The sequence below is a fragment of the Triturus cristatus genome, chromosome 2_1 (assembly GCF_964204655.1).
Source record: "Triturus cristatus chromosome 2_1, aTriCri1.1, whole genome shotgun sequence".
NCBI lineage: Eukaryota > Metazoa > Chordata > Amphibia > Caudata > Salamandridae > Triturus > Triturus cristatus.
The window spans coordinates 234,514,365-234,530,022 of NC_140581.1; the positions used below are offsets into that span (position 1 = coordinate 234,514,365).

General features: G+C 42.0%; 1 protein-coding gene across 1 annotated transcript in view; it reads right to left on the reverse strand.

Annotated features, from left to right (window-relative positions):
• CCBE1 (collagen and calcium binding EGF domains 1) overlaps nucleotides 1-15,658 on the reverse strand; it is an 873,157-nt gene that overhangs the window by 16,505 nt on the left and 840,994 nt on the right. The window contains exon 6 of the mRNA XM_085630518.1: nucleotides 1,671-1,774. Within this exon, the coding sequence (XP_085486644.1) occupies nucleotides 1,671-1,774 (104 nt within the window). The remainder of the gene's footprint in view (nucleotides 1-1,670; nucleotides 1,775-15,658) is intronic.

The following is a 15,658-nucleotide window of genomic DNA, read 5'->3' on the forward strand; positions in this document are numbered from 1 at the left end:
AGTGTAAAATGCTAATCATGACGTAGAAAAGCTAGATGGCGCTTAAAGTATATGAAAGTTAATGTAATGTTGCGTGCTGTTATATAGATTTTTATAGAGAAGCTCTAGTTTCACTTGGATGCAGAGTTGAATTAGAATGATTGTGCAGAGGCCATGTTAGGCGTCAGTATTCATTGGAGGCTGGCTTCATGGGATGCTTCTTGCTTTACTGGCATCGACTGATGGACTTCAATAGGTGGCCAACTGCAGTTGGGCCAATGCCCTCGTTTTGCTTGACTTGTGGATGGCATCTAACGGGGTCGCACACTATATCAGCTTGGATGCCATTGGACAGAGATGCTGGAGGGCTCGGCTTTGGATTGAATTTCTTTCTTCTGGCTTAGCCTTTCTCTACAATTTTCTGGCCATGCTTGTGTTTGTCCTAATTAGTTGGTATTCCTTGTGTGCTGCAGGACTCATTCCTCTGCTTTGTCATGTTCACTACTTCAAATCATCAACTAGCAGCAATTTTTTACTTGTACATCTGGTTCTCAGCTCACCCATACCTTATGTTAGCTCAGTAGCCTGTTTCAATACATTAATGGGCAACAATGTTTCACTTATACATCTAGTTCTAAGTTCATTAATATCTAACGCTGGCTCTCTAGTCAGACTCAATACATCAACTGCAACAGTGTTTCACTGATGCAGGTCACTCTCTTCTCATTCACATCTGAGTGCCCTGGACAAGTTCGGTACCAGTCTCAATGCGGTCTCATAACTAAATGGCAATAACACAACAATGCCCTTGGCGGTGAAAAACATCTACCACCCTAGTTAACTGCACTGGGGACAGTGCATGAAGGCATATCTAGAGAGGGCACTGCAGGCCCCAGGTAGGTGGATCAAAATTGCATAAATTGTGACAAGTGAAAAATTGTTTCAAGTAACAATAATAGTGAAAATTCTGAAATGTCCCTTTAGAGGATGAACAATGTGGATGAAGTAGTCTGACACTGCAGACTTAGGGGCACATTTCATGGCCACCACTATCTATGCAAACCAATCAATCGAAAAACACAAACGCTAATCTGGTGCAATCTAGCATGATTCTTGCAAAGCATACTCGTCTCTGCTTACGTTCCAATGAGTACCCTAAACCCTTCTCCTGTTTGCACACCCTCTTTCCCTGAGCAACTTCTCCTCGGGTATCTAGGATTTTTTAAATTATGCAATGCTCTTTCTTTTTCCTTTTGCCATACTGTCCTCACGTATATTTGTACCTACCCATTCAGATTCTTTTAATGTACCTGGTTTTGATTTGAATTTTAACCTAATCCCTCCCACCATGTCTCAATTTAGTGATCCCTTTATAAACATGAACAAAAAATAGCCCTTGCTATTGTTGCCAGATCACAACATTTCATTGTGACTTAACATTTCCAGCACTGTTCTTTATTTTAAGTCAGTGCATGCTAGAAGTTGCAACTTTGGTTCACTTAAAGCTTTACACTGACGTGCACACTTGAAAACAATGTTGTATAAAAGCCAAAACCAAAATCGGAACCTGGCATCCAACTGAACTAGAGTTGCATGGCAACTCAAGTTGTTACCGACATATGTTTGAGTCTGACATTTCGTTTGCTATTCCACCAATGATATCTCACCAATAAATACACAGAAAACTTTACCTTTTGTTTCAACTGTAAAATGGTCTGCTTTATTTGTTGAAACTCCTTGCAGGTGTCTGTGCAGGATCCTGTTTTTAGCACATCATTAGACTTCTCAAACTGTCCTGGAAAGACAGAATTCAAACAATAGTTGCAATGATATACTTTAAAATAATGTCATTGAGACAATAGGTCATCTCATTACCGTGGATACATGTATGAGGATGAGCTGTTTTGTGGTCTGAGCCAATGCAAGCGGATATTTTGCCCTCTTCATGACAAAAAAAAATACTGGTAAAGGTAATCTGTCACTGTAAGCCCAATTACCCAATGTAAATCTATGTGCAGAGATCTCCGTCATCAGGCCATCCCCCGCAAGCAGATGGCAACCTAGTCTTGGTTTACACTATGCTATGCCATAGTGTTGCTTTGACTGTGAATGTGGAAAGTCAGTGCTTGACCTCCTCATCATAGAGTGTGGTGAACGACATGGAGATATAGCCTTCTACAATATTATATATATTATTTGGGTAAATTAAGAACAAAAGGGCATATTATCAAGCACGGTGTTAAAATTATTGCCGCTTTAGCGGCAGAAAACTGCCGCTAAAGCGGCGATAACGGGCTTGATAATATGCCGCAGAGAATTCCAATAGAAGCCCATGTTGACACCAGAACATGGGCTTCTATGGGAATTCTCAAGGGCATATTATCAAGCCCATTATCGCCGCTTTAGCGGCATTTTTCTCCGCTAAAGCGGCGATAGTCTTAACACCGTTTCTTAATAATATGCCCCAAAGTATCTATTGGAGGTGTATATTAGAAAGGTGACTAGGTGTGGAAATGTATCTACGAAGCAGACTACGGGACAGTCCATGGGCAAGCTTTAAGTATCATCATTTAACATTGTGGGCTGAGCACAAGACTTTCTATGAGGAAGGTGCAGGAGGAGGTGGTTGCATTGATTCAACTCAGGGGGCAATACAGGCAAAAGAGCAATGAATGTAAAGTCCTTCACCGACTATGTAAGAATAAAAAAACAATGTAGTTATGTAGGTGTTTTTTACAGTGACAAGAAGAAACAATGAAAATAAATGCTACAGAGAAAGTGGAGAGAATGGTATTACTATTTTAATGCAGGTTTATTGCAAATGCCTGTGAACTTTGCTCTCCCACTAAAATCAATGTTATACAATGGAGAATAGCGAAAAACACTATACAATTTAGCATTACCAGAGCTAATTTAGAGAGACATGGACTGAACTTCTGACAAACCAAGGGGCATATTATCAAGGATGGCGTTAAAATTATCGCCGCTTTAGCGGCAGAAAACTGCAGCTGAAAGCGGCAATAATGGGCTTGATAATATGCCGTAGAGAATTCCAATAGAAGCCCAGGTTCTGGTGTGAACCAGGGCTTCTATTGGAATTCTCTGCGGCATATTATCAATCCCAATATCGCCGCTTTAGCGGCAGTTTCCTGCCTCTAAAGCAGTGATAATTTTAACGCCGTCCTTGATAATATGCCCCCAAGAGTGTCTACAGTTAGAGAGAGTATGAGGATCTTACCTGGAGAAGGATGTGACGTACATATGACATACATACAAACATAATACACAAATACAACATATCCAAGTTAAACAAGACTATATGTAAATAGATAAAAAGTAAGTACATGCAAAGGTATAACTTGCTCTTTACAAATGTTTATGAGCTCGACTGACAAAGATTTTGCTATGAGTCAATGCGACTTAATTTTGCAGTACTCTTGATTTTTTCTTTTATTTAAAGAGATACATCTCTGCCTGAACATTGGTGAATTGCATTTAGAAGTAAACTGGTGGTGGTGTGTGGTGTTTTCCCTGTTTTTAACGTTTGAAGTATTGGACAACTACTTTACACATTGCCTCTAGGTTTAGCCTGACTGGCTGCTTTGTGCCAAGTTTCCAGAGGGTGAGCAAGGTTAATTTAAGGTTTGCCTGCCTCCCACACTGTCTAGGATTGTAGTTGCTGCTCTACTAGGGCTCATACTCCAGTCAATCAGTAATACAATTTCTAAGACATGTATTCTGTGGTTTTCTTACTTTTCCATAAGTGTGGTTCACAGAAATATGTTCAAATTATGCTTTAGTAGACACCATATAAGTAGCACCACATAACACAACCACCGCTTTTGTGAATTTCTTTAGAAAAGGAGGCCGCTGTCATTTCTTTTCAATAGTGCTCCATTAGTTGTTATACACTGCATTTCTTAGGGACCAGGCCTATGCAGTGTTGCTAGATTGTCCTCTTGTATGCTAAACCTACGCTTAATCTTTGCAGTGGCAGAAACTCTGAACAAGTGGATATTTTTGCAAAAGAATAAAACTCGAAGTGTGCTTATACTGGTGACAACTGCTGTATCAGTGCTAATGGATGCCTCACTCATTAGCACTGCTGTACACAATGGACAGTCAAATAGGATTAGTAGCTATTGTTACAGATTTGGAACACAATAGTCCTTCAAAACCATCTGATGATATGTCTAACTCAAACAAAAATTGTAAGAGCATTTTTCCACCCCCTGAATGTGAAAAATTCACTCTTGAGTAATCCGGGCAGCGTACTCCGCTCCGTGGCAGAGTGGAGTACGCCCCTCAGTCCCTGCACCACGGCCCAACAAAAGGGGGAAAAAAAAGTACCTTCTCACTGGGGTCTGCGGGCCGCCCTCCTCCTCGCACTGGTGTCTCCTCCTTGCCGCCGTCCTCCTCCTCACGCTGCCGGTCGCACCCCCTACATTTATCTTCTTGTGTGACCTGCGCATGTGCAGTCCACGCAAGACGTAAAGCGTAGGGGATTGCAACTGGCAACGCAAGGAGGAGGACGGCGGCAAGAAGGAGACACCACGGCAAGGAGGAGTATCTGTTAAATATGCAAAACTTCGAATCACTAATGCAGTCACAATATCTGATAATCACCTTTTGGATACTCTTGTTTCAAGACCATCAGCATTTACACTATATAAAATTATTAGCTCTTCTGATACCGAGAGGGAAAAATCACATGTGGAACTGAAGTGGGAAGAAGATGTCAATGTTAACTGGTCTGTTAATCTGTGGAATACAATTTTGCTCAAGATTTGAAAATCTTTAAGAGCATCAAACACTACCCAGTCCTTGTTTTTTGTATATAATAGACTTATTTTAACTCCTCAAATTTTGTCTCAAATAACTGCCGACATACCTTCCACGTGCTGGCCATGTGATGAATGTAAAGCAAAATTCCCCCGTTATAGTTAGTTCAGATAACTATAACTCGCGCGCCCGCAATCCACTGCTCATGACGTCACATATTACAAAATTTCGCGAGGATTCGTCAATCGGCTCCAAAGTTATTCCAAATAGAATGTTGCGGATTTCCTATGGAAACACGGTCCTAACTATAACTATCTACTGCCGACCGCCAGTAGATAATATACATATATAGATATACTTTATGACATGATGATTCTCAAAGATTGTGGTTTTATATAGGATGTCCCATGTTTATTATTACATATGCTTCACTTTTCATTTACGTTCTAACTTTTTGATTAATTACCCACTATTCAGACCTTGTTCTCTTTCGTTTTCTTCTCTTCTCTTCTCTTTTCTTAATACTTTCTCATTCTTAATTCCTTATTGATCATACATGGATTTTGCATCAATTCCTTTTGACACTGTTTTGAATGAAATTCCATAACAGCTTGTGAGCAGTCAATGAGTGGATAGCTAATAAAGGCCTGAAACTCAACTCTGCAAAGACAGAGGTCATTCTATTTGGAAACTCATAACTCTGGTCTCCTTCTTTGTGGCCATCTGAGCTAGGATCTCTTCCCACTTCTGTAAGAAATGTTTGCAACCTAGGAGGAGTGCTTTTGGATGATAAACTCACCTTCTGAACCGAGGTCAATGCAGTTACATCATCTTTCTTCTATATTGTGAGGACTTTGAAGAAGTTATGCCTTTTAAATCATCTGACATCCATGGTCCTTTCAAAAATTGACTACTGTAATGCTCTTTACACGAATAGGGAACAACCAGGGACGTCTTAAGGATTTGGGGGGCCCTGGGCCAAATGTATTTGGGGGCCCCTCTTCCGAACAGCTTTGAATTTATGATTACATTTCAACTCTGTCTTGCCCTCTTTGGCCAGGTCACTGACAGACACACAGGTCCAAGTTTACATCTGATATTCAGGGATAGTGTCATGTGCTTTCAATATTGTATCACAACAGCAGTTCACTAATATTACTGCAAATAATGTATGTGACACCCTCCTATTTCTCATATGGGAGGTCCTTTTTTAATCTCAAAGAAACCTTTATGGATGTTGCATAAAACATAAACACAATTTATTTTTGCAAAATGCCTGTAACATACTTTCACACATCACCCACATTAAAAATAAATTAAAGGAAAACAGTATTTAAAACAAGCTGTTTAAAAAATATTTAAGGTTATCAAGACAAGACTCTCTGTAGACCAGAGCTGGCTGTATCAGGGGCCCTCTGAAAGGCTGGGGCCCGGGGCCAGAGCCCACTTTGCCCATGCCTTAAAACGTCTCTGGGAACAACAGCATATGAATAAACTGAAAAGTTTCCAAAACGCTGCTGCACGACTGCTATTGCGCATTCCAAAACTCCAACCTTTCTCATCATCACTTAGACAGCAGCAGTGACTGCCAGTCAGACAAAGACTCATCTTTAAAGATCTTTGCTTCACATTTTAGTCTTTAGATGGTAAAAGACTGGACTACCTGAAGACAAAATTCAAGCGACACTCCCCTCAGAGAACCCTAAGATCCTCGACTACAAAAAATTTCTCTATCTCAAGATTTAAATTAGCCTTAAGGAATCAGTTTTGTCAACAGTGTCTCCAAAACGTGTAATGGCGAATCTCTCTAAAAGCCATAACAATCTACTCCTCTTCAGGAAAACGCTTAAAACTTTTCGCTTTAAACATTAATTTGTTCATGGACTGGAAGTTATTAGGTTTCAGTTGAGCTAGTGCCAAGAAACCTTTGGCTATACATGTGCTTAAGAAATTAATTTACATAAAATAACATAACATCATTCATAGGTCTACATGTATTATTCTAGATATGATGTTCTGTTTTACACTATATTGTATGGTAAAGCATCATTCTGTTGTTCATTACAGAATGTTTAATATGTTATATTTCATATAACTATGATCAATAAAGTCTTTCTAAAACTTAAAAAAAACATATTTATTTAGTAACAGTTTTTGGGAGAACAAATTGGGGCAAACATTTCCCCAAATCAAAGTACAGGGATTAAGGCGTAACTCGCATCATTTCGGGTAACGTAATTGGATGAAATTACTGGAAAATTACACAAAATTAGGCATAATTATGTGAAATGCATTTAGCACTGAAAAAATAACCTGAGTGGTTCATTGGGGTACAAATTCTTCTTGAAAATGTAATTTCAATTCGATTTCCAGTTGCTTGCATTCAAAACACTGCAGTTGCATTTGGATTTACATTTTTGTGTTTAAAAATGTCCCGAATGGTCCACTGAGGTGAATAAATCTATCTGAAATACTTGTTGACCACCCATATTATAGGAACTGCCACTTGCATTTGAAACATTGCCATTCGTGTTCAAATGAATCATTTTGCGCTTAAAAATTACCCGAATGGTCCGCTTCCCAACATACGTCATGCCCAGCAAGTGCTTCTAAATATCTCAGTATTTTTGCTTATTCCTAGATATGTCCAGATTAGACAGAGGGAACAAGAGATTTGCCAGCACACTTTTGATCAAACTTCTCTTCATACAGTATTATGAAATCCTATTGCCAGAGCCCACTAGTAAGTTGTGGAACTTCCCATCTATTAACCGATTAGCATATGGATTTAAAATTTAGATTCCATATACTCTCCATCTGGCACGTCCAACATGCACCCCATGCCTTTTATGTAGCTCTCCTGTGTAAAGGTGCATTTTTATTTATTTTAGCCATTGCTTATTTCCCAAGCCAAAAGAACAAGCCAGTAGGTCTTGTCTTTGTAACATATTGGCTTCAACAGTTATTTGTAGCCACGTTGCACAGCATCCTGATGAAATTTGGAGAAAAAAGCCTTTGATGCAGCCACCCAAGTCCTTTTGCAGGAGCGTGAACAAAACATGCATGTGCCTACAAAATGACGGTGGTGGTGCTAAAAAGAAAAGAAAACGCACACAAAAGTGTGCTATTTTTAGGTCTCGCCTAGTGATGCAGCGCGCACGCGGTGCTCGCCTAGCAAGGCATATTGTAGTAGGTTATGTTTTAGAAGTGGAGTGGAAACCTGGCCCATCTTTTTCATTGGCTGGCGTCATCATCCATGGTAAACGCTGGCTTCCGATTCAATATGAGGCTTCTTAGTCACTCCTTGTTAGCCCCCTGTCTCCTTTTGGGACCGCCCATCAGGACTGGATATTTTACTTGCGGCGTTAAACGGTCTCCTTCATTAGTCGGTAGGCACTATGTTTTTTCAGTCGCCTTTGGCAAGGGCGGCTGTGTGTTTATTTTTGCATTGCGATGCAAATATAAACAAGCGACTGCCTTTGCGCAATGCCGACAGCTTGGTTTGTTTCTTCTTGGGGCGGGAAGCTTTCACTCATATGTGGAGACTGCACCTCATTTTGTGTGCATTTAGAGGCTGGCGACGGATGCATTCCCCACAGTGTTAAAATAGTTTGCAGCGGGTGCTTGATGTTATGCTAATCTTTCTGCCAAAATGAGAAAAACAAAATACCCATTCGGAGTGAGTAGTGAGAACAGTGTGCCTGGTGATGCTATGCATTGCGCCACTACAAGGAAAGAGGAGTTTACCACACCAGTAGTTGTCTTAAAAACAATTAAATCAGGTATTTCCATAACACGAGCTTGCACTGTGACATGCATCTCACAGATTCACATTTTAAGATACAGCTGATGCCTGAGACGCACCTCTTAAGGACTGCGAAAACTGCGTGTACTCCAGGGCGTGTACTGTAAACAGGAAAGCACTCGTCTGAATGATCTCTGCTCCTCGCTGTCTCAAGGTAGAATTCTCCCTTTATGAATTCTCTGGGCTTTGGTTGTCAGCAGGGAATCCGATAGCAGAGCACCAGTGGATGATGTGCCTGGAGGGAGCTGGCTTATAGCTAGAGGTTTGGTCGGGCAGCTGTAAAACATGCCATTTACAGCCATCAGCACAAGGCATTGGTTGTGTCTGTGTCTAGGGCAGAGGGTTGTGGATCAGAGCTCTGTTACAACCTTTTAACTGAACAAAATAAATGCAGTCTCTCTACGATTTACCTGGTTAAAAGTCAAGGTGTACGCAGTGACCAGACGCATACTACCCGAGTTTTGAAATACACTTTGGTGACGGTCTTTATAAAGAGGCCTTTTAGACATCCAGAAGCAGCAGTTGGCATGAATGTCGATGGTTTGTGCTTGTATCTAGGTAGATGTATTCTCCATTTATTTATTTTTACTTGGCTTTATTAGCATGTTCCATGCCGAATATAAAAACATAAAATACAACTAAAAAGTACAGCATTATCCGAGATAAACACATATTTAGAATCACGTTGACTATGAGATGTCCGACCAGCCCTCGCCTGGCGAAGTCATTCGTCCATATTTCACCTACACCTTCCACCGTTTGCTGGTTACAGTATACAGTAGATTGGGCCCAGACTCCCTGGCCCAGTTCACACCCAGTTCATGCCTATTTCACCAGTCACTGCCCCATATGGGGGGAGGTAGATGTATTCTAATCCCACAGGCCAGAGTACATCGATTAACAACACGCCTCCTGTCAGGTATGACTACTAAGCTTCATCTAACGAGAACCATTATTGTTAGCTAGAATACAGACAGGGTTACGCTGTTTGCAGGGTGTGCTGCTCTAATCAGGAGGAAGGGTTCCGGGAGCTAGCACAAGGCAAGGAAGAGACTGTACAACACAAGAAAGGAGGGAAAACAGCTAAGCAGTAAAGGTGAGCAAAAGGATAATGAGAGCCAAATAGGAAGAAAAAGTCAACAAAATTAGCGAAAAAAAAGCCAGTGCCATAGTAACCGAACAAGAAAAAAAGGGAAGAACAATACAAGACTAATCAATGAAGGAAGAGACAGATTGTTATAAGTCATGCTGTTGCTCTCTCGCCCCAGTAGTTGCAGTAGATGGCCGGGCTCACTTGCTCAGTGAAAGACGGGGCGGGTCTAAACTTTTTTTTTAACCAGGATTTGCCTTTGGTTTTCAGTTCAGCACTTGTCATTTTAGCTCCATGTCCAGCACAGCCGGCAGTGTTCAGTGTCAGTAATGCACGTTTAGGGGATGAATAGGTGAGTGGTTAAAACAAGTTTCACTGCATGCCCCTGAGCGTGCAGTGCGCCTTCTTGTGGTAAGTAAGCAGGTACCACAAAGAAGATGTATTTCATAAAAGTAGATACGTTTATATCCATATAACTTCAGCCCCGGGAAGGAGCGGCGCACCATCAGGATCTTGATTGGAACTTACAGCAGTTGATCGAACTCTTTAAGGGCCATGATAACAGAAAATGTTGGTTTGATACCTTTGTCAGATACAGTATAACCCAGTTAATCCAGTTCCCTCACTCCAAACTTAAGTTTATCCACTCTTACAGTCATGCCATGTTCACCAAGAGCAGACAACACCTTCTTCAACAAATCATAATGCTCGATTTAATTTTCAGAAAAAATCAGGATATCGTCCATATAGGCTTGCACACTTAACATGCCCTTAAACACTGTGCCCATTATCCTCTGAAAGATGCTAGCAGCGGATGCTAGGCCGAAGGGAAGCCTTAGGAACTTATACGCACCAAAATGTGTAACAAACGTTGTCAGTTCCTGAGACTCCCTATTCAGAGGAATCTGATGGTAGGCAGACTTTAGGTCAATATGGGAAAACCATTTAGCTCCCCCCAAATTTGTTAGAAGTTCGTGAATTTTGGGAAGCGTATGGCAATCGATCAAAATTTTCTTATTTAGGCCCCTCAAATCCGCACAAAGCCTAATCTCACCAGTCTTTTTACGAGCAACAACTATGGGTGCCACCCATTGTGACGATTTGGTGGGTTGAATGATACCCTGAGAACATAAATCTTCAAGTAAGGATCTTAACTCCTCTCTCGCACTTAAGGGTACAAGCCTGACCTTGTGTATCTCCGGTTGTGCGTTAGGTAATAACCTAATTTTATGCTCGAAACCTTTCATGTAACCAACATGATAATCAAACACAGGTTTAAATTCATCCAACAAACTTTTCAAATCCACTTCAGACTCACCCACACTACACACAGAGGTTTCCTTGACTCTAACTGGATTATCTTCACCAGGCACTAAATACTGACCCATCCTGGTAAGATCTTTCCAGCCCACAATGTTCTTCCCCTTTACAGCCATGTACACTTTAGTAAAAATATTGTGGCCCAAGATTTCAACATGAGACATAAAAAAAGCCCAACATGTCAATGTCCTTCTCTCCGAATGCCTTCCGGTTCACATCCGTATGGGAGAAAGTAACCCTTTAACCCCATTTTTCATAGAAGTAAGAATCACAAAGAATTGTTATTGAAGAACCAGAGTCAGCCATAACCTTGGTTTCCACTCCATCAATTAAAGTGTCACATAAAGGACCTTTAACTTCCAAAAGATCATCTTTATCATTCAATGTCAAAATTCAATTAACAAATGACTCAGTACACGCATCCATTTCGACGTTCACACTGTTCACTTGAACAGGCTTTCTCTGACCATTGCAAACTTTTTGAAAATGTCCCGTTTTTTTTTACAAATAGAACATCGTTTACCTAACACTGGACAGCCTGGAAAATTACCAACGTGGAATCTCGAACCACATCTATAACAATAAGATTAGCCTTTCTTATCCACTATTTTTTTTGCCTTATTCTTTACTCCCACAGCAAGAAAACTATCCGCCGGGGCCTCCTCTTGATCGGAAACCAGGTTAACTTTAACAGAAGAGCTTGTTTGCATTGCCTTCATAGAAATGTCAGACCTCTCAATGCTTAAGGCTAAGTCTATTACTTCAGAGAGAGGAGGATTTTTACAGCTCAGAATTATTTCTTTAATTTTGTGTGAAATGCAATTAAAAACAAATCAGTCCCTGATGAAATCGTCCAACAAAGGTCCAAATCCACAAGTAGTAGCAAGGACCCTCGGAGACTATATGTATTCTTCCACTTTTTCCTCTTCACCCTATTTGCGCTTATAAAATGTGTGACTTTCTAGCATTATATTAGGTGGTTTAGAAAACTGCTTCTTAAGTCTTGTGATAGCCTCTAAATAAATATTCCAGTGTCTGTCACCAGATTGACCAGGAGGAGAAGGAATTGGAGGTAAACTGACAAAAATGTGTTGCACTGCTTGACCCAAACTTCCAAAAAGCAGAGCAAATACGCTGCCAGGAGAGTACTCTGTGGCATCAATAGCCACTACGTGATTTTCAAATACACAAAACCACTCTGACCAGGGCATACATGGCTTGCCTGGTTTCCCGATAAATGGTGGAGGTTGTGTAATTTGTTGTGGAGTATCCATGGCAGAAATAACACTTTAAGTTAAACGTAAAAATCCACAGCCCCACAACTAAAATAAACAAATGCTGTAAATTTTAGAAGATTCTAACAAGAATGTGTCACTGTACGAATGACAGAGGTGTGCTTGTCACCAAACACACAGCTTGCCTGTAAGTGCTGATATGCAGCTGAAGAAATAATGCTGACTGAAAACTGTATGCTGTGAAAAACAGAGGTGTGCGTGTCTGCCAAAACGAAGATGATTTGAAGGTGTGCGGATCATCGCAATGCGCGATCAGCTGGTTGCGAACTGCCGTCAGCCTTGAATTGCCACCTTAACCAAGATGGCCGCCGTATGTCTCTGCGCAGCGTGAGCAAGTTGGATCGGGCGACCGAGACTCAATTACGCACGCTAACTTCGAACCTTCAGATCAGCGAGCAATCCTGGAAAATCAATAGAAATGAAGAGAACAAGAGTCCTACCAGTTCCCGCTTGACATCGAAAGAAACGAGTAAAGCCTGGATGTTGGTATGAAGCTTCTGACTGCCGGAAGACATCAACTGGCGAGGTGACACCACTGCGTGGAGTTCTTTCACTGTATCATGTGGCTGAAGCTGGTTCCCGGTCCTCGCCAAATGTAGTAAGTGAGCAGGTACCACGAAGAAGACGTATTTAATAAAAATAGATACGTTTATTTCCATACAACTTCAGCCATGGCAAGGAGCGGCACACCATCAGGATCTCGATCGGAACTGACAGCAGTTGATCGAACTCCCAAGGACACACACTCCAAGCACGGGACATACAGAACACAGAATAAAGATCATTCTAAATACATTCTAAATACAAACCCATTACACTTCTCTTCTTGTCTCGCCAACTCTGGGTGTGCGGTAACAGCTTCTCATAAAGCTGGAATTTTGGCACAAGTGGGATACTGCCAGTTCCCTGCAGCTACGTTACCTTGACATCTTCTGCTCTATTGGGAACAACTATGAAGAGGCGGTATGGTGTAGTAATAAAAGTAAAGAAGAATATCACTGAGTTCAATCAATCAGAAAAAACTGGAACATCTTCATAGGCTTGTAAGCCGTCCTGTTCCGTTTTCCTCTGGCAGTTTCCTTCTCACAAAGCGCCACTTTTAATGCTGTTCATAGTTTTGTAAAGGTACTTGTGGCTTTGTGACCAAAAAGACTTGTAGCGTTGTGCAGTCAAACAGCTGGTTTGTGTTAATTACTCTCACTGAAGATCCATTACTAGGTTGTAGGTAAATTGCACAGGCATTAGTGAGTTTTTCTTGTTAGATTTAGTTGATATGCATAGCAAACTTCCCCTTGGGCCAGTCATTCTGTTCATTTCGGACATACTGTCATACAGAAAATGTGCCTAACTATTTGCCACTTTGTCCGCTGATTTTAAAGGCTTTCCAATTCATGAAAATATTACCAGATGTCTCCACAACATGAAAAGGAATGTTGAGGCTGCCATTACAAGACTTGGGGGCTTAGTTGCCTCTCCTGAAAAAAAAACAAATAATACCAACATATATTTTTTTACCGGGATTGCGTAAAAATAATGGTAGCTGTAGTGAAATAAATTATTGAAATTTATTTTACTGTATGTTTCAACTGTCTGTCTCCCCTCTATGCTACCTGCTCACATATTTTATCTTCCAATACCTCCTTGTGCTGTGCACTGGTCCACCTCTCACCTCCACCAACCACCTGGGTGCCGCTCCCACTCTTCCCTCTCTCTATATTGCACTCTGTTCTTACACCTTTCTCTCGCTCTCTCATGCCCTCTTCCCGCTTCTCATGTGGCTCACTTCAGGTTAAACCCACGCTCTCCTCCTCTTCTCGTACACAGGCACTCCCTCTATATGTGCCTAAGGCCTGCCGTCTCATTCTTTCTCTCTTTATCACAAACTCTTTCTGCTCCTCTGGATGGAGTTCATTCACCACTTCGTGCACAAGCTACCTATCCCTCTCTATCCTCCATTCTGTCTATTCTGTGAAGCTCTCACGCCTTTCTATTAACAATGCCAAATTATTCCACTACACAAATGCACTACACTTTACACAATTCCACACCACACAATTCCATAACTAACAACCCATATAATTCCACTCCACACCACATGCATCAACTCCAATCCAAACAAAAACACATGGGTAAAAGACAATGGGGCATATTCTCAAGGACCTATCACTGAGTTATCGGCACTTTATCGCAGCTAAAGTCGCGATAAATTTATCGCCCCATTCACAAGCCGGTGCAAACAGCCGATATCACCAGTTTTCCGGCGATAGCATCCTCAAAAAACATCGCCAATGATGACCCCGGCAACTATCGCTAATGAGATGCAGAGTAGGCGTTCCCGAGCAAAAAGCCACCACAACACCACTTCACAACATTCTCAACGACCAGCCAGATCGGCGATAAGATGCCAAAACAGGCGATAAGGCGCGTTAGCAGCAGGATTTTAACACCTGGTGTAAAGTCGGACAACAACCGACAGCAGCCAAGGGAGCACAGCCCAGAGCCAAACATGAAGAACAACATATGTCCCCGAGCAACTGAACATGCTGCCCGGAGCCCCAATAGGGCAACAACACCCACCGCTACCACCCCCAGGACCCACCTCCCCGCTTCCCCCTTTGCCCAAAGAGAATGCACATCAACTCCACAAAACCATGAACCAAACAAATCGCCTGAAGTCGCACAATCACAACACCTAACACACAGGTGTGGCCAGAAAAATGGAAATCATACATTCATATCATATAATCCAAATAAAACCTTTATTACAGATTAAACACAAAACAACAATCTTGAAGGCGGGTCATCTTTCGGCATTCTTTAAGTCACAGCCTGAAAGACAGAAATACAGATAAGAAAGTGTGACATGCGCCCATCAAAGTACAGAGAGATAGAGAGAGCGAAAGAGAGAGCGAGAGAGAGGGGGAGAGAGAAAGAGAGGGAGAGAGAAAGAGAGAGAGGGAGAGAGAAAGAGAGAAAGGGAGACAGAAAGAGAGAGAGAGGGAGAAAAAGAGAAAGGGAGAGAGAAAGAGAGGGAGATAGAGGGATAGAGAAAGGGAGGGTGAGAGATAGAAAGAGGGAGAGAGAGAGAATGAGAGGGAGAGTGTGCCGACACTGCGGTCCCAGGCCTCACTGCTCACCTGCAGCCACCGGTGTGTCGCCAACCACGTGCCGGTACACACTGCAGTCCCTCAGCACACGCCATCATTGCTTGCCCGCCCCTGCGCACACAGGCTGCTGCACCACAGCCCCTCCTGCCGCCCAGCGGAGATTGCCCGCCCCTGCGCAACCAGGCCTCACTGCTCACCTTCTGCCACCGGCGTGTCTCCAAGAGGGCCCACCACATGCCAGTGGGAGCTCCAAGTCCGGGGCCCGCGACCATGATACCCT